Raw genomic sequence first — 26110 nt, 5'->3', positions numbered from 1 at the left:
AAAACCATATGATGAATATGTGTGTATTGCTTTTTTAAGTGGGTACTTTGCTAGTCTTACATTTAGTCCAGACTGAAAATGTATTGCTGTAATAATGCAAATGATCCTGACGTTTTGTGTAGGAATGATTCCCTAAAGTTACACCACTGTTTCTACTGCTAACATGCAGATACATTGATAACATAATGCTGTATAAGATGAATAGATGTTCTTACTGCTTGATAGTTATAGGAAACTATAGGAATCTATTTTTGCATACAGTAATCAATGACTCACACTGTTCCCGCTATAGAAAACTATACAGTAACTTCATTAAGGGAAATACAATTTCTTATAAGCAGTTTATACAAGAAATGTATTCCTTAATACATGTTAATTAATGCTACCAAAGGTTCAGTTTTTTGTGTTTGAGGACATTAAAATTCTACTAGGCACACCAAGAAATTAGGGGTTATAATAACCAAGGATTTAAGCACTGACAGATGTAATAAACATGGTAATAATAATAAAATCAAAGACCTTTCAGCAGAATACTAATGGAAATTGTAGTGTTTGTAACTATTTTTTTCTGTTATAAAACCCCATTATCTGTTTGTTGTCTTTAGCAGTAAGTATTAGCTGCAATCTAACAATTCAATTAGATATACATTTGTAAGCCACATGAAACTATTTGCAGTGTATAAATTCAGTAAATGTTCAACATCTAAATCCCAGGAGGAGAGTGTACTTAGACGCACGTCCCAGCATTCTTCAAATAATAGAGATCTAAACCTATTCTGCACTTTTGCTCTTAAAACGATGTGGCAGATTTTTGAAACACTAAAGAATTTTAGCATTTGCTGGGTTTATTAGTAAATTAAATTTCTCTTTTTATATATATCCTGAATATATTAGTGAAGGCAAAGTGAATTACATACAGGGATATGCTTGTATAACAGAAACAGTCCTGATATCTTTCAGTATCCTGTTCACATGCAAATACTGTTCAAAATACATAATTTATGATTTAAGGGTTTTAATTTAACTGGGGCAATGACTCAAAGCAGTCTATAATTACTTCATCGGGTCAGTGTAGGACAAATTAGAATATAAAATACACTTTTTCAATGTAATTTAGCAAATTTCTTAGGTTAAAATTATAACCTATATACTTTGAAATCCATTTTCCTCTACTTTCAGGTTCCTCTTTATTCTGTTGGGCCCAAAGGGAAAAGCCAAGTCATACCATGAAATTGGAAGAAGCATTGCTACCTTAATGTCTGATGAGGTATTGTTCTCATATATTAGAAATTATTAATTCACCATTATTGTAGATACCCCTACTATACAGAAGACTCCCATAATTCATATAATATATTGTGCAGGCATGGGATCCGTTATCTGGAAACCCATTATCCAGAAAGCTCTGAATTATTGAATGGTCTTCTCCCATAGAATCCATTATAATCAAATAATCCCGATTTTGTAATAATAAAACAGTATCTTGTACTTGATCCAGACCAAGATATAATTAATCCTTATTGGAGGCAAAACAAGCCTATTAGGTATATTTAATGTTTACATTATTTTCTAGTAGACTTAAGGTATGAAGATGCAAATTATGGAAAGATCCATCTGGAAAACCCCAGATCCCAAGCATTCTGGATAACAGGTCCCATACATGTACTGCATTTTTATTCTTAAACAGTGGCAAGCCATCTTCTTCTTAACAGCCCCAACAGCCTTGATATCTAGCAGTTGCAATGCTAAAGGTTTCATAGTAGTGTGTAAATATATCAGAAGTGCATTATTATGATGATAATGTGATGCAAGTTAGACCCCCCACGTTTTTTTAGTATCTTGCAGAAATGTCTGGTGGGGAGAAATCTAATAATTTTTATGCTAAATAGGTTTTCCATGACATTGCCTACAAAGCAAAAGACAGAGAGGACTTGATTGCTGGAATTGATGAGTTTCTTGATGAAGTCATTGTACTTCCACCTGGTGAATGGGACCCTGCAATACGGATAGAACCACCGAAGACTCTTCCATCTTCTGATAAAAGGTGCTCAACCTGTAAAAGAAAATGTGCATAGAAAGTTTGAGTAGTTTTATTGCTATTCTTGTTGTTACTATCCTTTATTCAAATAGTCCCTGCCCCTGTGGATCGGACAATCTAAAATTTCTATTATATTTACAGAGCTATAGACAGAGCCACCCAATAACCCCAGAAGCAGAGTTTTGTGTACTGTGTTTTTTGTTTCTTTTTACACAGAGCTCAAGCAGGAATCTTGATAATATATAATGAGTGTTTAGCGTGATCATCCAACTATAATAGTAATGTAGGCATTTGCTTTTGTAACTCATTGCTCTAACTGCAGCTTTACGTTATCCGTGAGTAAGAGGATGTTCTTAGCCTTGTTCATAGATGACTGGCTTGACAAATGACTGACTCTAGGCTAAGGTTTTCTACTTTTTTATGTAGACTTGAATGGGTTTCATTCTGTTGCATCTCGTTCTTTATAATATTTCCTGTTTTTTGGTTCTACAATATATGCGTTGAAATAAACGGGGATTTAAAACTTATAGTCTGCACTTTTTCAGTTTAACTAATATTTTAACTAAAATATTGTAGTAGTAAATTTTGTTATATGTTTTATAAAGCTATATACTGATTCAAGTCTATTCTTGTGCAGGAAAAACATGTATGCAGGTGGCGAGAATCTGCAGATGAATGGAGACACCGTTCACGATGAAGATCATGGAGGAGGTGGACATGGAGATTGTCCAGAGCTAAGAAGAACAGGCAGGTTAGTAGCACAATTAAACAAACACAATTGTTTTAAAGCAGCTGTTTCTATGCAAGAACAACTGTACAACTGATGCCAACAGTAGACTTTCAAAATACAACATTCACTGCTGTTAGTATCGTGGTTATTTTGTGAAGGGGTTTCATTGTATAGTGGAATAATTAATTGTATGGTGAAAAATAATAAAAGTACTTTCTAGGATTACACTGAATGGTGGTATTAGCGATATAAATAGTATTTAGTACATTGGTCTGCAAACTGACCCAGTTTACATTTTAAGAAATTGTCTAGTGTCTGTAGACTCACAGAGGAAAAGTAATAGAATTCCAGAAATACATCTCTCACTTTCTACTCCGAAACTACTAATCAATAAGGAAGCATAAACATTAATCATTCTGTTTCCATAGGTTTTGTGGAGGACTGGTGGAGGATATAAAGAGAAAAGCTCCATATTTTGCAAGTGACTTTTACGATGCATTGAGTATCCAGTCTTTTTCTGCCATGCTCTTTATTTACTTGGGGACAGTAACCAATGCCATCACCTTTGGAGGTCTTCTTGGAGATGCTACAGAAAACATGCAGGTCAGTTCTGCTAATGGTTGTTTAGGAATTTTAAATGGAATGTAAAGAGACAAACTTGCTAGTCTGGACAATAAATATTTTTCTAGGACTGCTTTATTAATGAGAATGTATGCCTCCCACTGTATCCTCTGCATGATCAGCTAGGCCATCTACAGAAATAAAAGGCTATGTGACTGAGCATAGGAGAACAGTTGGGCTCTTTCTTTGTTGGCATAGTCTTTCTCAGGTTGCCTCTGTGTATGACTTTACCCTGTTGAACAACTTGCATTAATAGTCTAGGACAGATGATGTGAAATTATAACAAGAAAAATTTAAATGAAGCATCCCTAAATTTAAAACCAAATATAATATAGGGGGCGTGATCTATAAAAAGAAAGAGTTAATATTCCTTAAATAATATCTTTTCATGAAACTATTTTCATATACTTCCACATCTGATTTTATGAAGAGTGGAATTTATCTTTATTTAAGGAATCATTACTGTAAACAAATCTACAGTATGTAGCCTATTTAGTTGGAGACAGACTACAATGAAGACCATATCCATAATAGTTGTACTTTGTACTGTATCTTTGTTCGCATTAGTTCACTTATGGGAACTGCGTTGTTATGTAACCTCAGATAATGGATGCATAATCTAAAACCTGCAATTACTAAAGCAATTTCAGTCTGGCATCTGCTTACTTGATCCTCCATAAGCAAGTAATGGTCATATTATTTACAGATACTTTGAATGGTAGGTTATGTGACTTCAGTGGATTTGATTAGAAATGCCAGCCTGATGTCCATGCGTTATATTCCTAGTCTGATTATTTTAAACAGTAATATGATTTGGTCAAGTAATTCACTTACATGTATCTTTGGGACATACCGATTATTACAGACAATTAAAAAACAGTTGAAATCATTTTGTTTCTAATATGGCATTATTGTCAGGACAAGTTAATAATAAACCTGTGAAACAGATGCAGTTATTGCAACAGAAACAAAAAAAGTCCTGTTATTCACAATATATTCACTTGCTATTGTGAATACAGTATATGTAGAGATACTGGAGCATCAGTACTAACTTTGCAGAGCTGTTTAAATGTAAAACACATCTATTATCCCCTGTGGGACTTACATTTTGCTTGGTCTAGCTATTTCTGTATGGAACTTAATTTTGTGCTTTAACTTAAGATGCCTGTCAGCATTGCAGGTTTGTTTATTTACAGTGATGTTTAGGATTGTAGACACAATGGATACACTTTTACATATTTTGAAAGGGGACACCTACAACTAATTTCTACTGTTGGTGAAAATTATAAAAATTATATAAAATGATTTTTTTTCCTGTCATTGATTGATTAATGGGTGGTTTGTTTAGTGCTTACTTGCTATTATGTTGCAAATTCTGTTTATAGCTGTAGCTGGAACTTTCTCTCTTTTACATTGTGGTACATGGGGATCCTTCTCCTGGTAGCTGATTGGTAAACATTATATATCTGGCAGAAACAAAATATTTCATTGTTTCTTTTTTATTACAGGGTGTCCTGGAAAGCTTTTTGGGCACAGCAATCTCAGGCGCCGTGTTCTGCCTTTTTGGTGGTCAGCCTCTTATTATTCTAAGCAGCACGGGACCAGTCTTGGTTTTTGAGAGGCTTTTGTTTAACTTCAGCAGGTTAGTAATATTTGCACATTCCTATAGTCTGCATATTTGAATGTGAGAGCAAAATGTTCATGTGCAGAGAACTTTAGGCTTCATTAAAGGAGAAACAAATCCTTAAAGGAATTGTTCAGTGTAAAATAAAAACTGGGTAAATCGATAGGCTGTGCAAAATAAAAATGTTTCTAATATAGTTAGTTAGGCAAAAATGTAATGTATAAAGGCTGGAGTGACTGGGTGTGTAACATAATAGCCACAACACTACTTCCTGATTTTCAGCTCTCTTGGTTTACACTGACTGGTTACCCTGGTTCCCAGGCAGTAACCAATCAGAGACTTGAGGAGGGCCCACATGGGTCATATCTGTTGCTTTGAATCTGAATGCTAAGGATCAATTGCAAACTCACTGAACAGATATGTACCATGTGGCCCCCCTTCAAGTCGCTAACTAGCTCAGAGTTATAGAGCTGAAAAGCAGGAAGTTGTGTTCTGGCTACTTTCCAGTTACTCCAGCCTTTATACATTACATATTTGGCTAACTAACTATATTAGAAACATTTTTGATTTTGCACAGGCTATCTATTTACACAGTTTTTATTTTCACACTGAACTGTTCCTTTAATAAAAAAAAAAAACCCTACCCTACACCCTCCGTTCTCCTCCCCAGCCTAGCTATGCCCCTAAGTCTTTACTTACCCCTCCGTACAGATTCTGTTCAGTGGCGCCATATGATTTTCTTCGGTAATCTTTGGAATGAGACCGGTCTCAAAGAGGGGGGGTGATCTATGAGGTTCAGGATTTTTTTTATTTAGGGTTTGTTTCTCCTTTAAGATCTACAGGAAGTCTCTCAAGACTAGAATTAGGGATAGGAAACCCATTGACTCACGTACCTTAAGATTTTGTCTTAAGGAGAAAACAAATCTAACCCAGTACTTCTGGTCAAATTATACAAAGGCAAAACCTTTAGGGCAGGACTTCACGGGCGATTTCGCAGCGATCTGACGCGTGCGCAAAATCACAGGCGTCACGTTGGATGCGACGGAAACAAGGTAAGTAATGTCTGCATCCGACAGTCGTGTCACGTCGCATCAACAATGCGACACGATACGACAATTGAATTACTTACCTTGTTTCTATCGCATACGACGTGACGCCGGCGATTTTGCGCAGTGTGTTGGATCGCTGCGAAATCACCCGTGAAGTCCTGCTCTTAATTTAACCAGTATAACCTTGGATACCCTCTCTGTTCCTAGAAAGATTTCTTTCAAACATATTCAATCCAGGCAACTGTCACCACCTGTTACAAAGAGATTGCCAAGAGGAGAATTTTGGCAATAGAGTTCAGTATATGCACCTGTTTTCTAACAATCCTACAGCTTGTTACCCCCTCTCCCAGCCACCACCACCAGAATACAGCAAATGAAAACAGCAATTCTAAATTTAATGCAATGTCAAAGGATGGAAAAAAGTATTGTGTATTGTGTAATTTGAGCTGCTGCTAAGAAAGAGAGCACATGCCTCAGTATCTATGCACTCGTTTTACCCTGCTTAAAAATTGCATAATATTTACCTTCTGACACCACACTTGGTTTCCTGCCTGTTTCTTTCATCTTATTAATGGTAAATATTTTTCTTCTGGCTACAGCTGAGATTTTCTCTTCTCGCTACAGCTGAGATTTTCTCAGCAACAGACTTTTAAAACAGGCACTTACCAGGGACCTATAAATAGTCAAAATAATGTTTTTCTCCCTTGAGTCAATGTCCTTTTTGATGCAAGACAGTACTTTATTTGCTTTAATAGCCACACAATGACACTGCCTGGAATTAGACAACCTGTTATCTACAAAATTCCCCAAATCCTTCTCAACTAAGGGCAGGGCCGCTCCGGCCATGAGGCAAGGTGAGAATCTTGCCTCAGGCGGCACGGAGCGGCCAGTTACCAGGGGCGGCAAAAAGCCGCCTCTGGTAACTTTAAGAGCCGAATTTCCGTTTTTTAAAACGGAAATTCGGCTCTTCTAGCGCAGCGAGCGCAATAGCGCTCACTGCACTAGCGATGCGGCCCCTCCTCCACCCGCTCCGACGTTGGTAGTTAGAAGAGCGGAGCAGGAGGAGGGGCGGCATTGGGGCTGCTGCCTCAGGCGGCAGCAGCCCCTGAAACGTGCCTGACTAAGGGTACCCCCATAAATGTATATAACTAGCATTTATATTGTTTTACCAAATCCTTTATCAACATTGAACCTCATTTTCCAGTTTGCTACCCAGTTTTCCAATTTAGTCAAATCACTCCGCAAAGTGGCAGCATCCTGCATGGAACATATAGTTTTGCACAATTTAATATCAATAATAAAAATAGAAAAAGTACTCTCAATGAGCAGCTCCAGGTCATTAATAAACTAGTTAAAAATCAAAGGACCAGGGATAGAGCCATGCGGTATTAACAACTTGTCAAATTAGAAAATGTTCCATTTACTGCTATTCTTTGTAATCAATCCTTTATCCAGTTCTCTATCCAAGTATAACTACTATGTTCCAGGCCAATATTTATTCATTTAACCAGTAACTTTCTGTATGGTCCTGTATCAAATGCATTAGGAAAGTCTAAGTAGATCACATCTACTGCCATCCCAGAGTCAAGGTTCCTGCTCTCTTCTTTTTAAAAAGCAATTACATTAGTCTGGCAGGATATCTTAAAGGGCATGTCAACCCGAAATTTTTTTGGAAATTTAATTACTATTGAAAGCAGCATTTGCTTAACTTCTTTTTGAACAATGTTGCAAAAGCCAATCTCCTCCAGCAAAACAGGTCTGTTACTCTATTGGTTTATTTAACATTGTTTCAAAAGCCAGAGCCACCAGGACAGAGAATCGAAAGGGACAGACAAACACAGCTTTCAATAACAATACATATAAATAATGTAAAAACCATAGAAAATGTGTAATAAATGTATATTGCAAAGTTGCTTAGAATCATGTTTCCTTTTTTAGGCAAGAAATTATTTTTTTGGGTTGACATGACCTTTAAGCATAAAATCATGCTAGCACAAATTCATAGTATTGCGATTTGCAATGAAATCAAGTATCTTATCCCTTAAAACCCCTTAAAAGAAAGAAAGAAAAAAAAAAGCTTTGCTACCACTGACATCAGACATATAATTTTGAGGCTGAGAATGGGATTAGTTTTTGAAAAGTGGCTCCATATTAGCAATTCACCAGTCTCTTGGCACTCTGTCAGCCATCAGTGAATCTTGAAAAATGAACTGTTTGGCAGTCATATAGCTAAGTTTATTGAGTTCACTGAGATAAATACCATCTGGTTCTGGACCTCTGTTTACCTTTACATTATTGTTTGCAATGCAGCCTCTCTTTATAATAGTGTTTTTTTTTTTTTTTTTTTTTTACAATGCCCCTTCCGTTTATTAAAATATTAGCTCTGAACAACGATGAATACTTGTGCAAGAGACAACAGATTAGTGGTGAACCAGGGTAAAGTAAAGTATTAGCATGTGGCTGCAATACAATCTTATGTCAGCAGAGATTTTAGACATCATTCTGCCATGTGTTATGCTCTCTTACTTGGTAAATGATGATATAAGTAATTTCATATAAGGTCAGTATGCAGTAGATTTCCTTTGAGCAACTTTTTTATCACAATGCTTTCCAGGTAAATTCACTCTCATGTACTTCTCTGTTGTACTGCGCTCAGGCTTATTGTCCATCAACTTGTCATTTTCTAGAGATAATGAATTTGACTATTTGGAGTTTCGATTGTGGATTGGCCTGTGGTCAGCTTTCCTATGTCTTGTGCTGGTTGCCACTGATGCTAGCTCACTAGTCAAGTACTTCACTCGCTTTACAGAAGAAGGATTTGCTTGCCTCATCAGCTTCATTTTCATATATGATGCTTTCAAAAAGATGATCAAATTTGCTGACTACTACCCAATCAATAACCATTTCAAAGTTGGAGATGTCACTTTGTTCAGTTGCACATGTCTTCCACCAGACCCATGTAAGTATACCTGTTACGGGACAAATTAACTTATCTTTTATTGGTCTGTGTAAAAATGTGTGGGGCAATGTAACAAAAAGTCTAATAATAATAGCAACCAGTCAGCGGGTAGATTTTCTGCTGTTTAGTGTCTTGCAGTGAAATCACGTTACAAAGCAAACAAAGTTCCCCTATTAATGTTTTTAAGTAATCCATATTGTTAGTGTTAAGAAATCCTATTTAGCAGAATTTGACATTTTGACATTTTTTTTTCTTTGGGAAAAAATCACTTGAAATTTGCAAGGAACTCATATTTTAGATTTTTTATACTGTACATTCAAGTGTTATGTGCTTAACTTGATACTTTGTAAAATTCTAGTGTCTTGGACCCTTATTTGACTTGCATTTCAACACAAAAAAACCCTTACATTTCAATGCAAAAAAATTGGCCACATGGAGGCTTATTTATTTAAGGTTTTAGAAGTTTTTGAAACCACATCTAAACTCACAAACTGTAAAACAATGATTGTCATTTATAAGATCCAAACATAAAAAGTCTGAACAAAAAAAGTGCTGAAAAAAATACAAATACAAAAAAAAACCTTTTTAAATTTTTCAGGCAAAAAACCCAAAAGCCTCTAAAAGTCCAAATTAATTTAAAGAGGTCCAGTAAGTTCAATGCAGCTCACATTCTGGTGTTTTTTTCACTTAATACATTTAGAATTCTTAGAGATTTTTCAAAATATAGGAATCCACAAATTTTTCGAAATTCATGGAAAAACATCTAAATTAGATTGTAAGTTAATTGGCCCCTTAGTGTTGAAGTTCTGTGTAACCTGCCAGTTTACAAGTTAGAAACCATTTAGAAATAAAGAAAATGCATTTCCTATTCAGGCAATTTTAATTTAGAAAGATACAGATATTCTAAAGTAACTTCTACTTGTAGGAAAAATCTTGTAATATACTGAAAGAAAAATAAATGTTAGATTTATCAGGTTGTGGGAAAGCCTTTTGTCTTCCTCTCGTGTTAGCATACTGAGCATTCAAATAAAGACTGTAGCATCTGATGTCATGAGGGCAGTTTTTTAGTACTCAAATGGCACAACAACCAGTTGTTTAACATCAATCCTACTATATATTCCTTATGATTATTAAGATGAGAACTATTAAAAATAAGTAAAACATATCAGGACACTGGACCATTCAGTAGTAAAACAAGGGCCTAAATCAACTGGTCACAACAATTCTCCTTACGGACATTATGTCAGGCAGCGACAAGCCATTATCATAAAACCTGAAGGGAAAGGATCACTTAATTTGGAACTTTGTACTGTCTTAAAGTGAATGGCAATCTTAAGGCAGACAGAAATTAATTGGCACATCAGACAGGAACATATTCGTGCCTACAGGAAGTTCAAGAACAGCGGCTTTTCAGAACAAAATCAAGTCCTATTCTTTCATACAGTTAACTCTGGCATCTTGTTTGATAATTTAAGAATGACAGAAGCACTATTAGGCGTTGCTTCAAATGATCTGAACCATTTATGCGCATTAAGAGTTAAGGGAAATGGAGTAGAATTATTTTTGATTTTGTTGCCCTATAGGTCATGTCATAAAAACACTGTATGTGTCCCAGTAGTGCTCAACAGACCTCAAAATTCATTTAAATGCTTTACTGCTTTACTTTGAACCAACTGGAGCCCATAAAATCTTCAGAGGAATAAACCATTCTGTAGTCAATCAGATCCTTATAATAAATACCAACTCCATTAGGAACATTATCACATACATTTCAGACTTTATTCTGCAGTACAGTACAGATTTTTCATTGTTATCCAAAGCACTACCTCCCTTCCCAAGCAAGTTTCTATGCAGTTCAGCTCCTTCCTGCTGTCCAGTTCTTATCTTGGTCACTCTAACTTGGAAAGGAGCAGGGACAGGAAATGCCTTCTACAAAATGCTTGGTGCAGTCTAGATTCCAGCACTGAAAGTTTTTGCATAGAAGTAGCTGGGGCTATAAAACCCAGGATGCCTTGTTTAACTATATCCACTGATGGATCCCAATGGTGCGCTCTGCTGAAGGAACTTACAAAGACCGCTTGCCTGTATCCATTTTGGCTTTATTAAAGCATACTCAGTGATACAGTGGCTTCAACAGTGCATGTACATTAATGCGTTTCGTGCCCACACACAAACTGCCACTTCCTTAGAATGCTTTGTAGAACTACCTGGCACACTTGGGTAAATATGGAAACAACGGGTCCCTGGGTTTTGGAGGGTATTTTTGCCTGTGACTTTTGCTGAGGCCCAATCTTCCCCCTAAATACAACTATTTTTGTTACAGCAAACATTTCACTGTTTAACGAGACAACAGAATCACCATTAGACTTCTTCTCTACTACCATGGAAATGGATATGGTATGTAATGAAAGTGGCAAATTATAAAAGGGCTTGCCTGTTCCAAACACCTTCTTACACGAGACATGTTCTTTCAAATTGTATGCAGTTCCACAAAGCCCTTTTTTTAACAAGGGTGCTAACTAGTTTTATATCCAGTATATTTTATATCCATATTTTATGTGTGTCATTCCACATTGCTCTCTGTGGGATCTGTGTAAAGTAATTACTTTTTTCTAATTTTACTTTCCAAGAATAATCATCCAACCCACGTTAAATAATGCTTCCGTTAGTATCACTAATCAGCTGCAATGCAATAAATGAACATTTGCACAATAACACACCTGCTGCTATTCAATTCTTTTTAAGAACTGGATTAGACCTAGTTACTAATGTCACTATTAAGCCTTAAATAAATTATTTGTCAAGAGGCAACTATTTTAAGCCTCCAGCATCTAAAATGGATTTCTAATGTGACAAATCTTTGCTTTGTCCCCACAGGATCACAATACCACTATAAACTGGTCATCTCTTACTAAGAAGGAATGTTTGAAGTATGGTGGTAACCTTCTTGGAAACAACTGTAAATACATTCCCGATATAACATTAATGTCTTTTATGCTGTTCTTTGGTACATATGCATGCTCAACTGCTCTAAAGAAGTTCAAAACCAGTCGCTATTTTCCCACAACAGTAAGTCGACTATGACAACTGAATTCAGTATTTATTATATAAAAAGTATAACGCTATTTATGGTTAAATCGGAATTATGTAATGGAGTTGATCCCTTGTTTTAGAGAGAGGTAAACTTGCTTTGTATACAGATGCCATTAACGAGAACAATGATTTAAACCAGCACTTCATTGTTTCCAAGAGTCACTTAGGGGCACATTTACAAAGCTCGAGTGAAGGATTCGAATTAAAAAAACTTCGAATTTCGAAGTGTTTTTTTGGCTACTTCGACCATCGAATGGGCTACTTCGACCTTCGACTACTACTTCGACTTTGAATCGAACGATTCGAACTAAAAATCGTTCGACTATTCGACCATTCGATAATCGAAGTACTGTCTCTTTAAGAAAAACTTCGACCCCCTACTTCGGCAGCTAAAAGCTACCGAAGTCAATGTTAGCCTATGGGGAAGGTCCCCATAGGCTTGCCTGCGTTTTTTTGATTGAAGGATATTCCTTCGATCGTTGTATTAAAATTAATTAACCCTCAATATTCGACCCTTAGTAAATCTGCCCCTTAATGTTTTTTTTTCAAATAGTAACAGTGCAGACAAGCGGCATAGCAGGGTATAGCCCACATCATCTGGTGATTTATATTACAAGTCAAAGTGCTCAATGTAAAGGTGGCCATACACTATAAGATCTTGACCCAATATGGCCACTAACGGCCCTGGGGCCGAACGATCGGTTTACGATACTACGAATGGGCTCCGATGGGTCGCAGGACCGATAATGGACCGATATCGGCATCTTTAATCTGCCCGTGTATGGCCACCTTTAGTAGCTAAGTGCCAACGAATTTAGTGACAGTGATGCAATGCAGTGTATCTATTAAATGGTCAGTACCTTTATGGTAATGATGAACAATCTGAGCAAATCATTAACTTGTTATCCATGTTCTATATCGAGATTGGATTTGTATTGAATTTATCTTCTAAAAGCAAAAACACAAGCACGCAGAGTATTCCTTTTCTGTATGTTGGCATTTTTACATCTGTAAAGACCAGAGATATGAACAAAATATAACCCGAGGCAAGCAATTTAATAATCATTATACTTTCCCATTAGGCATATTTCCATAATTTTGATCAGCATGCAATAGAGCTACTAAAAAACATTTCAACATTTGGGTTGTTTTGCCACCCACATTGGTTTAGGTTAAGTTAATTACCAAAGGTACCGATTATTACATTAAAAACAGAAGCTATTGAAAAAAAAAAAGTTTTCTGGCTAGCCCTAATGCATTGTTCTGCTCTATGTTCCCAGCGGATAGTGAGTGACACTATCATTTTGCAGATTGGAAATTGGTGTGCATTGATGTGGAGAGCAACTGAAATATAACCCCCAGAGTGACCCAGATCTAGAATTTATCTGTAGTCATTTAATTAAATTGCCACGTCAAATGATCCATCTACATGACTCTTTTCAAAAACCTCTTTGTGGTCTAAAAAAAAATGTGTTGACAAATAACATTGTTACAAGTTTCTGACATTGGGGATAACCTTAAGGGGGATACTGTCATGGGAAATTTTTTTTTTTCAAAATTAATCAGTTAATAGTGCTGATCCAGCAGAATTCTGCACTGAAATCCATGAGCAAACATATTATTTTTTTTTTTTTTTTTGAAATCTGACAAGAGGCTAAATATATTGTCAATTTCCCAGCTGCGCCCAGGGGCGTAACTACCGGGGGAGCAGGGGGTGCAACTGGGCCAGGGCCCGCACCCCCGCAGGGCCCCCCCGGCAGATTGCGCGCGCTGCAGCCGGCTGGAGTTGGCTGCAGCCGCAGAGGAAAATCACACGCCCGAGGGTGGGGGCGCCGCCCCCACCAAGTTCCGTTACTGGCTGCGCCAAGTCATGTGACTTGTGCTCTGATAAACTTCAATAACTCTTTACTGCTGTACTGCAAGCTGTACAGCAGCCAGGCCCGGATTTGCGGCAAGGCCGCATAGGCCCGGGCCTAGGGCGGCATGCCGCCCAGCCGCATTATGTGGACGTGTGCGTCCCCATTCAATTACACCAGCTGCGCCAGCGTTTTTTCACCGGCGTGCTGGAAAGGGGATGTGTAGGCGGGCGCTAGGACCGCGCAGCCGCCTGGTCGGACCGCGCGGCCCACAAAGAAATCCGGCGCTGCCAGCAGTCAAACAATGGGAAGGTAACCAGATAACAGCTCCCTAACACAAGATAACAGCTGCCTGGCAGATCTGAGAACAACACTCAATAGTAAAAACCCATGTCCCACTGATACACATTCAGTTACATTTATGGTTTTCTGGAAAAAAATACCTATATAGTTATCTTTTTTCCCTATTAATAACATTGGGATCAACCATCATTTTTACCGGCCAGGCTGGTAAAATACCGGCCAGGTGGCAACCCTAGTTACATTGGGAAGGAAAAACAGCAGCCTGCCAGAAAGCATTTCACTCCTAAAGTGTAGGCACAAGTCACATGACAGGGACAGCTGGGAAATTGACAAAATATCTAGCCCCATGTCAGATTTCAAAATTGAATATAAAAAAAATCTGTTTGCTCTTTTGAGAAATGGATTTCAGTGCAGAAGTCTGCTGGAGTAGCACTATTAACTGGTGCGTTTTGAAAAAAACATGTTTTCCGATGACAGGATCCCTTTAAGCAATATTCATTCTCTCTTCTTCCTGGAAAGAAAACATGAATTTCCAGATTTACAGGGAAACTGAGCTGGTAAAGAAAATTACTGTAGGTAAACTAATTTTACAGCTATAAAGTATTGACCTGTTAATTAGCCAGTGACCTTGGTAACTCTCAGTCAGCTGGCATAGAATAGATGATAGGTGATTTTGTCATTTACATTTTGATGTCTTTTATTTTAGGCACGGAAATTGATCAGTGACTTTGCCATCATATTGTCCATTCTAATTTTCTGTGGAATAGATGCACTTGTTGGTGTAGACACCCCAAAACTGATTGTGCCCAGTGAGTTTAAGGTAATGGTTAAGCTTGAATAATGTGAAAATCTTGGACTTATTTCTTATCACTAGCAGTCTTGTAGTTCACTAAAAGATTTTGGGACCTGTCCTCTTAATTTTAATGCATAATATAATATAACTGTATAGGGTGCACTGCCTGGACTCAAACCTAGACTCATAATGTGGCAAGGATGACATCAGTTAGTTTCAGTCCAGTAATGTAACTATCCGAAGTGAGGTCCGGGAGCAGGGTGTGCAGCCGTGCCCCCCCACCCCTGTATTTGCACAGGCGTGATCCGCCAGTGGGCCCTGAGGGGGGTGCGGGCCCCGGTTTCAATCTGTTTATGGGGGTGTATTATTTATAAGAGGGGTGATACTATTAGGCTTTTTGAAATTAAGCTAGAATAATTAATTAAATAAATAAATGAACACTATATGAATACTATATTTAGAGCTACATATGTTTTAAATGTGCTCATTTCTTTCAAAGGTGGTGTTTCAAAATACATTTCTTAGCATTTATACATTCTACTAACATTTACATGATGGAATTAAAAAACATAATCTCTGAACAAAAATTTACAGTTTAGATTGCTCCACCCCAAAAGATTCTATACAAATCTTTTAAATTATGCGTAATGCTAACTCCTGGGGGCTATTACATAAGGCAAATGTCTTATAGTGAATTAAAAATAGCATTTGTCCTCAGTAGCTTCTTAGTAAAACAGCTGTCATTGCTTACAGCAGTCATCTCAGCAGTCATCTCAAAACTTATACAATTGTTACCATGTTTTGTTTTATTATTTAAATTGCTTTTAATCGGCTGCAAAGTATCCAATTGCATGCAGTACAGCAAGCAGATATTACTAGCTTTCATAAATATAAACTACCAAGTAAGTAAGCCACTATTGGTTTAATTGCTGCTGAACCACAATGCCCATCAACCCTCAAAAGCTGAGGCTTTCTTGGGCTGTTGGGCACAGTGGTTCAGCAATTGTTGTAGATCCACAGGCTGAAGATTCCTGCTCTAGAACATAAGGAGGCTGCAATACATAGCTTTCAAAATGTGCTTCTGTTGTAATATCAATAATGTCTATGTCTTTCAGCCAACAAGTCCCCACAGAGGCTGGTTTGTCCCACCATTTGGAGGAAACCCCTGGTGGGTGTACCTTGCTGCAAGTCTTCCTGCTCTTCTTGTGACTATATTGATCTTCATGGACCAACAGATCACAGCCGTCATTGTCAACAGGAAGGAACACAAACTCAAGGTTAGTTTTGTCTCTGTGCCACCAGCATGTCCCAAAAACTGTCTCTCCCTCTAACAGCACTGTCTCGTCTAATAAAAAATTAAACACAAGGCTACAGATACTAACTTTATTTATTCATGACTGGACAGAAAAGAGTTTCCATGCAGAGGAGTGAGATTTTGTTACAGATAATTTCTCCAGTAGTTTCACTTCCATCCCCAATTGGTTGTTACCTTTAAGCAATGTCCTATTTCCTGACCTTGTATATTTTCAACAGTTTTCTATTTTGTCTTAGTTTGTGCTCATTAAACATAAATGTCCTCACAAACATTATCCAACTGCACTATATTCTACATTATGATCATGAAGGATTGTGTATGGCAGAAAAGAACAATATGTATGTTTAATAAAAGTTAATTTATTCATATAAAGGTACCTGTTGCATGCTCATGATATAATGTTTATAATAATGTATATTATACGTTTTCCTATTTTTTTTTTTTTAAAAAAAAATCATTTAAGCAAGTTACAGAGCAACCTAGTCCAACATCTTTTCAGTTGGTCTTCATGATTTATTCATTATTTATACTAAACACAATCAGAGATGTAGTCTGAGAGATTCAGTGAGTTTGATGAGATCAACAATTCATTGCTACTGGGTACAGAAGCAGGGCATAGATTGTCCTTATTACTACATACACACATTTAAAAAACAAGGCACAAGGAATAACCACCAATGTTAATGAAGATTCTCATTCATCAAAGTCATGATATACAGTATCTAGTAGAATTAAGTCATAGGCAACTGGACTTTTAGAGTTTTCTTGAAAATGTTTCACCACTCAACCGAGGGTCTTCTGCAGTTCAATCGAGTGTTAGGGAATTTAAATTTAAAACCTGAGCCATTACCTTACTGAAATTCAATGGAACCATTGTGATTGGATGACTGTGATGGTGCTACTCTTAAGGGTTTAAATTCTTGGAAATTCCCTACCACTGGATGAATGGTGAAACATTTTCAAGAAAACTCTAAATTTCCAGAATTAATTCTTCTAGATTCTGAACAAACACCAATACAGTTAGTTTTAGGCAATTGACATTTAACTATCACCAGAAAAGCGAGTTGAGTTTCTTTCTGGGGCCTGAATGAGGCATAGAATAATGCACTCCCACATTTCCAGTGTTTTTTTCTTTTCTGCACCTTTCTGTTTCCCCCTCAGTTTTATTTTTTAAATAATTTTTATAAAAGATGTAGAGCAAAAATAAAATACTCTATTAACATCATACATTATGTTAAACAATTAGCATTTATATAGAGAAATAGCTTCATTTAAATCTGTTGCATCCTTTCCTTTTCTGAGTATGAAATCAGAGCTTTTATCCAATTTCAGTCTTGCACACTCTGTGGATTGTTCAGGTGAACAAAGTGGAACTGACGTGTTGTGAGGTCCTAGTGAATTCTGCTATACAGAAGCTTGTCCTTAGATCGCTTTCCTGGGAAATTAGTGACCAGCGAGCATGACTAAAAGCAAAACATAATGAGAATTTTAATGATACCCAGACTGCATTGTGTAGAAGAAAATTAAGTATGGAACTCATACCAAAGGTTTCCATTCACTTATCTTCAATGCATTTATGTAATATATCACCCATTGCTTCCTGACCTCTGAGATTTCCACATAGTATCCCTGTAATTATCCATTAAATGCAACCAGTGATCAAAATCAATAGCTTCATAATGTAAGGCTAACAGAATTTAAGTCTGCCTCTAGTTCTAGAACAAGCAAACATCTGTTTAAGCAAAGGCCTTTAAATGTTAGCTGTGTGTATCTGTGGATAAGAACTTAACTCTGGTGTCTAGGGTATCCCACCATAACACATAACACATAGAAATTTACAAAAATTACAAGGTCCAAACTTTCATCTTATTGGAACTTTTATGACTGACCCTCTCCAAAAAGTTTCCAGTAAATGCGATTATTATTTTTTATCTAACCTTGATTTAGGTTTTGACACCAGCAAACTGGTAAGGGACCCAGCATGAAAGACATCCACTGGTATTACAGTACATGCCTGGTCTTTCTGAAGTCTTACTGAGTATAGTGAGATAAGGCTTAGAATAGAATATCCCAACTGTTTGGACAACTGGGTAAATCCAATTCCTCACTAGCTGTATATTCAGAAACAAACAGAATCATGTGCCATTGACACTCCATGGGGCATTTACCAATGTTATGCAAAGTGCAAGTTTCTGAAGCTAATTGCCATTTTTTTACCAACATTGCAGCTTTTTGGGCAGAATTTCAGCATAATTAAGTCTGTGCACAGAGTTGTGCCCACCTCTGAATAATGTACTGTGTTTAAGTAGTCTTCTTCATTGAGAGAGGTGACCAATTGAATATGATATGCTGCAATAAAGTGCAGCTCAATGAAGAATAAATTATGATCATGTTGCATTATGTCTTAGTTGCCTTTCTTCTGAAATCCTTAGAAAGGAGCTGGCTATCACTTGGACTTGTTTTGGGTGGCTGTTCTGATGATTGTGTGTTCCTTCATGGCTCTTCCCTGGTATGTGGCTGCTACTGTCATCTCCATTGCTCACATTGACAGCTTGAAAATGGAAACAGAAACATCAGCCCCAGGAGAACAACCCAAGTTTTTGGGTGTTAGGTACTGTATATTTATCAACTTTGTGGCATGCACATCTTAATGACTAAAATAACCTAGAATAATGTCAATACTGTACAGTAAGAAGGTCAGAATATGCAGTAATTCAAATGTTCTGTTGGTTTGTAGGGAACAAAGAGTTACAGGAGTCATGGTGTTCCTTTTGACTGGTGTGTCTGTCTTTATGGCACCTATCCTAAAGGTAGATACATATTAAGCCTATCTAATTCATTGTTGAATGCATTACTATCCTTTAATTGTGTCTTTTTGGGTTGAATTATATATTTCACTGCTCATTCTCCTTGCTTCTTAACAAAGGTGCACGCATATGAAAACATTGCCTTTTTCTTATCAGTAATTTTTCTAGGACCACCTTAAAAAATGCGCATAAGAGGCATGTGCTCAGGACCAACTGATTTAGGGGGCCCAGAGTGACCACAGCGAACTGTGTGCAATATTGTTTGCAAATACATTCCCAAACTTTGGTTTCCCCAGCAGAATCTTACTGTACAGATGCTGATGATTTGATATGATATGGCTGCCCCCAAGTGGTAAAACGAAGGTGTGTGGGAATGTAACAGTTTCACACAACACATAAATGTAAAATAAAAGTGTTCCCAGAAGCTGTTTACTTACTTATCTACCTGCTGTTTCTTAAGGCTGTTAAAGTAATCTCTTCTAGAAAAACAAAGTTGTAAATGGAATTAAATGACTTATTAGAACAATCTGATCCTGAGCACTTTTAAAAAAAAACCCTGACTCAGAAAGCAATATAAATTACTGGCATCAATCTCTCACATTAGGTGCAGATTAGTTGTCAAGGTTACAAAAAAATTGGCAAGTGATTTAATTTACTTATCAGGCAAAGTAATTTTTTCTTTAATCAGGTGTTTGTGGTCTTCTTGAGTGCAGGAAGCATTAAAAAATGCAAAATAATTTGAAACTTGCTGAACTATGAAAACCTTAAAGTAGATTTTAATGTAACAGGATTGGCTGTAGGGCTAAATATGTTTTGTTAATTGAAGCTCATCAAAAACGAATGTGTAGTGGTACCATTTTACAATATCACAAGACAAAATAATGTTTTGTATGTGGTTGTTATTTTATGTGATTTTAACTTTCTAGTTTTCATGTGGACAACTACTAGTCATTTAAACCTGACAATAAGTAGGGTAAAAATAGCATTGTAGAATATAGGATCTTGCTTTACCGTAGGTGAACCATTCACAGGGCATTGTGACACTATGCTGAGTTGAAAACCACCCCAATCTGCTTCCACTTTCTAGAGATATATAGAGATAAATGGTAAATGCAACTTACCATAAGTGGTATTAACAGCAGACCTCTTCTTGAAAGCATGAGCCATTGTGTGTGTGTGTGTGTGGGGGGGGTGAAGGTGAGGATACATCATGTTCTCTGCTGTAGCAGCACAGTCAAAACTAGATTAAACAAACTGTATGTGGTTACACATTGGGCACTGCTCCAATGAGGTGAGTTGAAAAACTTGCCTCAGAAGGCAGTGCCAAGCCTTTTACCAGGCGCGCAAAAATTTGGCTTTTCTAGTGCAAGAGAGCCCAATTGAGCTCTTTGCACTACTGATATGGCCCCCCCAGACCTCCTGTGATGCAGGAAAAGGTAAGCACTGGGTGGACAGCAGGTGGCTTCTATATTAGAATCAATGCTGTTCACACTTCTTAATAAGATCTGTGACAGTGCTGCTCAAACTCGCTGTTGTTATTCCTTTGAGTTCCATGGATAAACCCGTCATCTGGATCTTTTTTTTTTCATGAATATAAGATATAGGGAGAGATTCTAAATGAGTTTGACAACCTTGGCATGTAAAATCATATCAACCCAAGGGAAAGTCTAATATCCGCTATGCCCTTGTATGGTGCCTTGTCCTAACCACAGCTCTGCTCCCAGCTCACCCAGTCTCTGCCTCTTTTATGGTGATCAGTGATCTATCCTATATTGCATAGAGATAACTGAATTTAAATTGATTTATTAAACATCAAGACTTGCCATATTTTCAGTTGTGAATTTCACATTTACTCTAGCTATAGGTATATCTGTATGCTTGCATGTAATTTTAAAAAAGTCTTCTGCTGTTTACATTTTCTAGTTCATCCCTATGCCTGTGCTGTATGGAGTCTTCCTATATATGGGAGTAGCATCTCTCAATGGCGTTCAGGTACACTATTTTGTCTGTTCTAGTACATCTAATGTGTATTTAGCTTTAGATTACACCAGTATTATGCAAGTATTATACATAGAGTTATTTCTATTCATATAATTAATAGTTTTAATCCCTTAATTGCAGCATAGTAGAATCTACGATAAATAAACACAAAAATAGGTTTTGAAATGTATCGGAGCTCACCCTTTTGGTAGAACAATGTCTCTCCCTTCAGTAGCAGCTCTCTCGAGATCCTCCTCACTAGCGATGGGCGAATTTGCGCCGTTTCGCTGAAAAATTAGCGAATTTCGTGTGGAATTCGCAAAACGGCGAAAAATTTGCGAAACGGCGCCTGTTTGTTTTTACGCCGGCCCCCGGCGAATTTTTGCTGCGCATTTTCTCTGGCGTTTCACGAATTTATTCGCTGGCGGTGAATCACGCAAATTCGCCGCGAATTCGCGCCTAGCAAATAAATTCGCCCATCACTACTCCTCACCTCGTTCAGGAGGTAACTATTATGCACAGATTTGCCCCGCTGTATGGCGCTGATGAAGTGCCAGGAGAGTTAAGGCACGAAACGCGTAGTTTTCCTCACCAACCCACTGCCATATGTTCACTTGATGTGCACAATAAAGCCGCAAGATTATTGAGCAATACACGTCTCCTGTGATTCCCTCGGTCAGCGCCGTACAGCGGGGCAAATCTGTGCACTAGTAGAATCTACGACACTGACAAAAACAATTTGCCATCAGCAAAGGTTCTGTGTTAAACTCACATTCTATTCAACTTGCAATTGGCATTGAATAACATTTTGTGGTATGTAAAGGTCCAATATTGTGTCGAATGCATTGGTGTCAGTTAATAATAAAACTCAAGTATGGTACATTTTTTGAGATGCACTGCCACTGTCACTTTATCATAAAGCCCTGAAAAGTCAATAAATCTATAGCAAAACCTTTGTTGAATGTACAAATGGCAGTTTATGGCAATTTCCTAAGGGAGCCGTGACAGAGATTCGAAGGCCTTTTTTGGTACAAAGTTATTTCCAGGATTTAGGCTTGTGAGCTAGAATTAATTATGTAGTGCTAGTTTAATCTGTTAAGCATTCAGCCCCTCATTAGAGCATATTATAAACCGGACTGGTTCCCCTGAGTTCATTTCTGTATATTTGCAGTAGCTCCATATATTGTTCTCCCATCTTGGTTATTCAGTGCCTTTTGTGGCATGTAGTAGTCAGTTTGGAACTTAAACCGTAACAGTAATAATAGTTATACCGAGACTCCTAATTACAGTATATAGTTACAGTATAGTGGAAAATGCAGTGTCATGAACAAGGCTCAAACAGAATCTTAATCCCTGTGTAATTTTGTTCCGGTACACCGGTAGTGCTTTCGTTTGGCTAGTTTATTGCTAGGCATTGCTTTTACTGAACTGCAATAGCATAATTATGAGTGTAGTAAGTAATAAACATGAAATGTAAAGATTGCTATTCTACCCAAAATGCTCAAGTTTTCTTACAGTGTCCTATGGGTTTATTCTGCATATAGTCTATATTGGTTACTTTCCATTAATCTAGTTCATGGACCGTCTCAAGCTGCTTTTGATGCCTGCAAAACATCAGCCAGATTTCATCTACTTGCGCCATGTTCCTCTGCGCAAGGTGCATCTCTTCACATTCATTCAGATATTATGCCTGGCACTGCTCTGGGTCCTAAAATCAACTGTGGCTGCTATAATCTTCCCAGTTATGGTGAGTCTGAAATTCAAACTATAAAATACAAATCTTTTCAAGTTTCAATCATGGGCCTCCACCTATTTTCCTTTTTGGGGTGGGCATCAACCAAAAGCATCCTGTTTTTCTAGACTAAGCCTATATGCAATAACTAGGTGAAAAGAAGAGATGATTTGTAGGAAAAGGCCCATATTTTTCATAATTCTGTAATTATGGGGAAGCTGTTTAAGTGGAGTAAATAATAAAGTGTTTTGCTATGCAAAACACAATAATAAGTCATTTGAATAAAGGCTCCATCTGTATGCCAAAGCTCTGTCATTCATGGATGGTCAGGTTCAATACCCATATCAAGTTCAGTGCTAGTGCTTGGTGTACCTCACTGATCTGGAAAATTCCATGTGTAGAGATTATTAAAATCTGCAGCACCGCATAATCATAATTATTCAGATTAGAAAAAAGCTCCACAAGAGACTTTTGGTGGCAGCATAGTGAAAAGCCAGGGACTGCTGAAGCAGCCTCAGCAAAGTGACCCCCAAAGGTCCCTGGCATTTATAAACCATAGCAAAAAAAATAGCTATTCATTTATGTAAGTCTACCTGCAGCAATCTGATAAACAATGAATGCTAACTGTTTCCCATTAGCTTCTGCTCTGGGGTGGTTTTTCCAAAGTAAATGAGCCCCACTACTCCTGTGAATGCCTTTTTTAAATTTCCAAGCTTTGTATTCTTTAAATGTTTAATAGCTTTTCTCAGAAAATGTGCAAATTGAAACCAGGTGCCATAAAAGTTAGGAACTTCAGCTGCACGCACACTCTCTCATATCAGTTAAAATGGTATCCCAAATGTGACACCTTTCTGAAAGGACAAAACCTAAATTTGCATATTTTATCTATATATTTGCACCCCTTGTCACTCTAAAATGTTTAATGCTTTGCACATGTGATAGGAGCCTATAAAATTATTACATTTAAAGGTATGGGAACTATTATCCAAAATGTTCATGGCCTGGAGTTTTCTGTAATTTGGATCTACATACCTTAGGTCTACTAAAAATACATTTAAACAGTAATTAAACATACCAGGGTTGTTTTGCCTCCAATAAGGATTAGTCATATCGTAGTTAGGATCAAGTACAAGATACTGTTTTATTATTAAATAAAAAAGGAAATCATTTTTAAAAATGTTAATTATTTGATTAAAATTCATCTATTGGAAATGGTCTTTACTGTAATTCAGAGCTATCTGAATAATGGGTTTCCAGATAATGGATCCCATACCTGTATTTGAAAATCTGTAAAACTGTACTTATATCGGAGGGTAGTGGGGCAAATACATGTGCAATGTTGGGCTGTTCTTGTTCAGACCTGACACATGGGCTACTCATGTGACCTGTATGTCATCAAACAGTCCTGAGCGTGGAGCATTGTGCATTCTCCTTGTCTGATTGGATGGGGAAAATTAGATTCCTCTTGGTAGTGATTTCAGCTAATGTATGAGAATACTCTCAGCTATTCTGGAGTAATGATTCTAAGCAGATCAGTGGGCACAACTAGGTGTTATATTAGTGATCGCCATTCTTTTGCAAGTTGCTCAGACTATTCACTTGCTCAACATCTATCTCTGTATTGTTAACATCTCTGCAGCCTCATATTCCAAATTAAAGAAAATATTGTTCACATGTAGTGAGAGGCAAAAGTCTAAACACTGCACAATTTGGAGAATTGTTTTGGAGAACACATATTAAAAATCATTGTAGTATTTATAGGGCTAGGGCTAAACTGGCAGTTAGGTTTGAGTGATGAGAAATGGCAAGGAAGATGTGTCTGTCCCAGTGTGCCTGATATCAGGTTTCAGTGGAAATCAAGATGTCATTGTTCCATTCTCCAAAATGTGGATTTTTATTCATGGTGTGTCATTAACACAGTAATCAAAATGTTCACTGCTACCTACCAACAGATATTTTGAGTTCCTCAATATCTCTGCAACTGAAAAACTTGTGGTTTCATCTATATCTTATTACATTCACTCCCTATTTTTTCTGTTGTGTAGATCCTTGCACTTGTGGCAGTGAGAAAGGCCATGGATTATCTGTTTTCTCAACATGACCTGAGTTTTCTTGATGATGTCATCCCTGAGAAGGACAAGAAGAAAAAGGAAGATGAGAAAAAAAAGAAGAAAAAGAAAGGAAGTGTGGACAGTGACAACGAAGACGTGAGTCTTAGCATTTCTATAATATCTTTCAAAAGAAAGGAAATGCTACCAGATTAGTTATCTGGTACTTTTTTGTGTGTAATTTATCATTTAGCATTTTAGTTACTTTTGTAGGAATAATTACTAATAATTATTCCTACAAAACAATTATTAATTATTTCAGTATTCGTTAATCTTTGTTCTTTGGGGATCAATGGGGATCAATATTAAGCGAAGTTAAGAGAATCAGCTTAGATAAAACTGGTACCTAACTGAATTACAATTTTCTATTGTAGGAGGACATTTCGCTGTATTTAAGGTGCAGGCTAAAGCTACACAGTTACAAGGGGATATACTGTATTATATACATAGTAACATAGTAAGTTAGGTTGAAAAAAGACACATGTCCATCAAGTTCAACCTTTTAACTTTTTTTAACCTGCCTAACTGCCAGTTCATCCAGAGAAAGGCAAGAAAAACCATCTAAAGCCTCTCCTATTTGCCTCAGAGGTGGAAAAAAGTCCTTCCTGACTCCAAAATGGACTAGTCCCTGGATCAACTTGTACTATGAGCTATCTTCCATAACCTCATAACCCTGTATTCCCTCACTTCCTATTCATCCAAACCCTTCTTAAAGCTATCTAATGTATCAGCCAGTACAACTGATTCAGAGAGAGAATTCCACATCTTCACGGCGAAATGGGTGACCTTGTTTAGCATTAGAGATATTATTATATGATCCCCTTATATATTTATACATAGTTATCATATCACCCCTTAAACGCCTCTTCTCCAGTGTGAACATCCCCAATTTGGCCGGTCTTTCTTCATAGCTAAGATTTTCCATACCTTTTACCAGCTTAGTTGCCCTTCTTTGTACCCCCTCTAATACAATAATGTCCTGTTCGCGTGATGGAGACCAAAACTGTATGGCATATTCTAGATGGTGCCTTACCAGTGCTCTATAAAGTGGAAGAATGACCGCTTCCTGCCGTAAATCAATGCCCCTTTTAATACAGCTCAA

General features: G+C 37.2%; 1 protein-coding gene across 6 annotated transcripts in view; it reads left to right on the top strand.

Annotated features, from left to right (window-relative positions):
- slc4a4.S (solute carrier family 4 member 4 S homeolog) overlaps positions 1-26110 on the top strand; it is a 127870-nt gene that overhangs the window by 91219 nt on the left and 10541 nt on the right. For all 6 annotated transcript variants that reach the window (XM_018243458.2, XM_018243457.2, XM_018243461.2 and 3 more), the window contains 15 exons: positions 1180-1267; positions 1890-2044; positions 2676-2789; positions 3197-3371; positions 4898-5031; positions 8750-9021; positions 11345-11418; positions 11899-12090; positions 14980-15093; positions 16182-16343; positions 18814-18992; positions 19119-19191; positions 21112-21180; positions 22742-22915; positions 24946-25107. In XM_018243458.2, coding sequence (XP_018098947.1) covers positions 1180-1267; positions 1890-2044; positions 2676-2789; positions 3197-3371; positions 4898-5031; positions 8750-9021; positions 11345-11418; positions 11899-12090; positions 14980-15093; positions 16182-16343; positions 18814-18992; positions 19119-19191; positions 21112-21180; positions 22742-22915; positions 24946-25107 — 2137 coding nt within the window. The remainder of the gene's footprint in view (positions 1-1179; positions 1268-1889; positions 2045-2675; positions 2790-3196; positions 3372-4897; positions 5032-8749; positions 9022-11344; positions 11419-11898; positions 12091-14979; positions 15094-16181; positions 16344-18813; positions 18993-19118; positions 19192-21111; positions 21181-22741; positions 22916-24945; positions 25108-26110) is intronic.

Source organism: Xenopus laevis, chromosome 1S (genome assembly GCF_017654675.1).
Source record: "Xenopus laevis strain J_2021 chromosome 1S, Xenopus_laevis_v10.1, whole genome shotgun sequence".
NCBI lineage: Eukaryota > Metazoa > Chordata > Amphibia > Anura > Pipidae > Xenopus > Xenopus laevis.
This window is presented reverse-complemented; position numbering and strand designations above follow the sequence as displayed.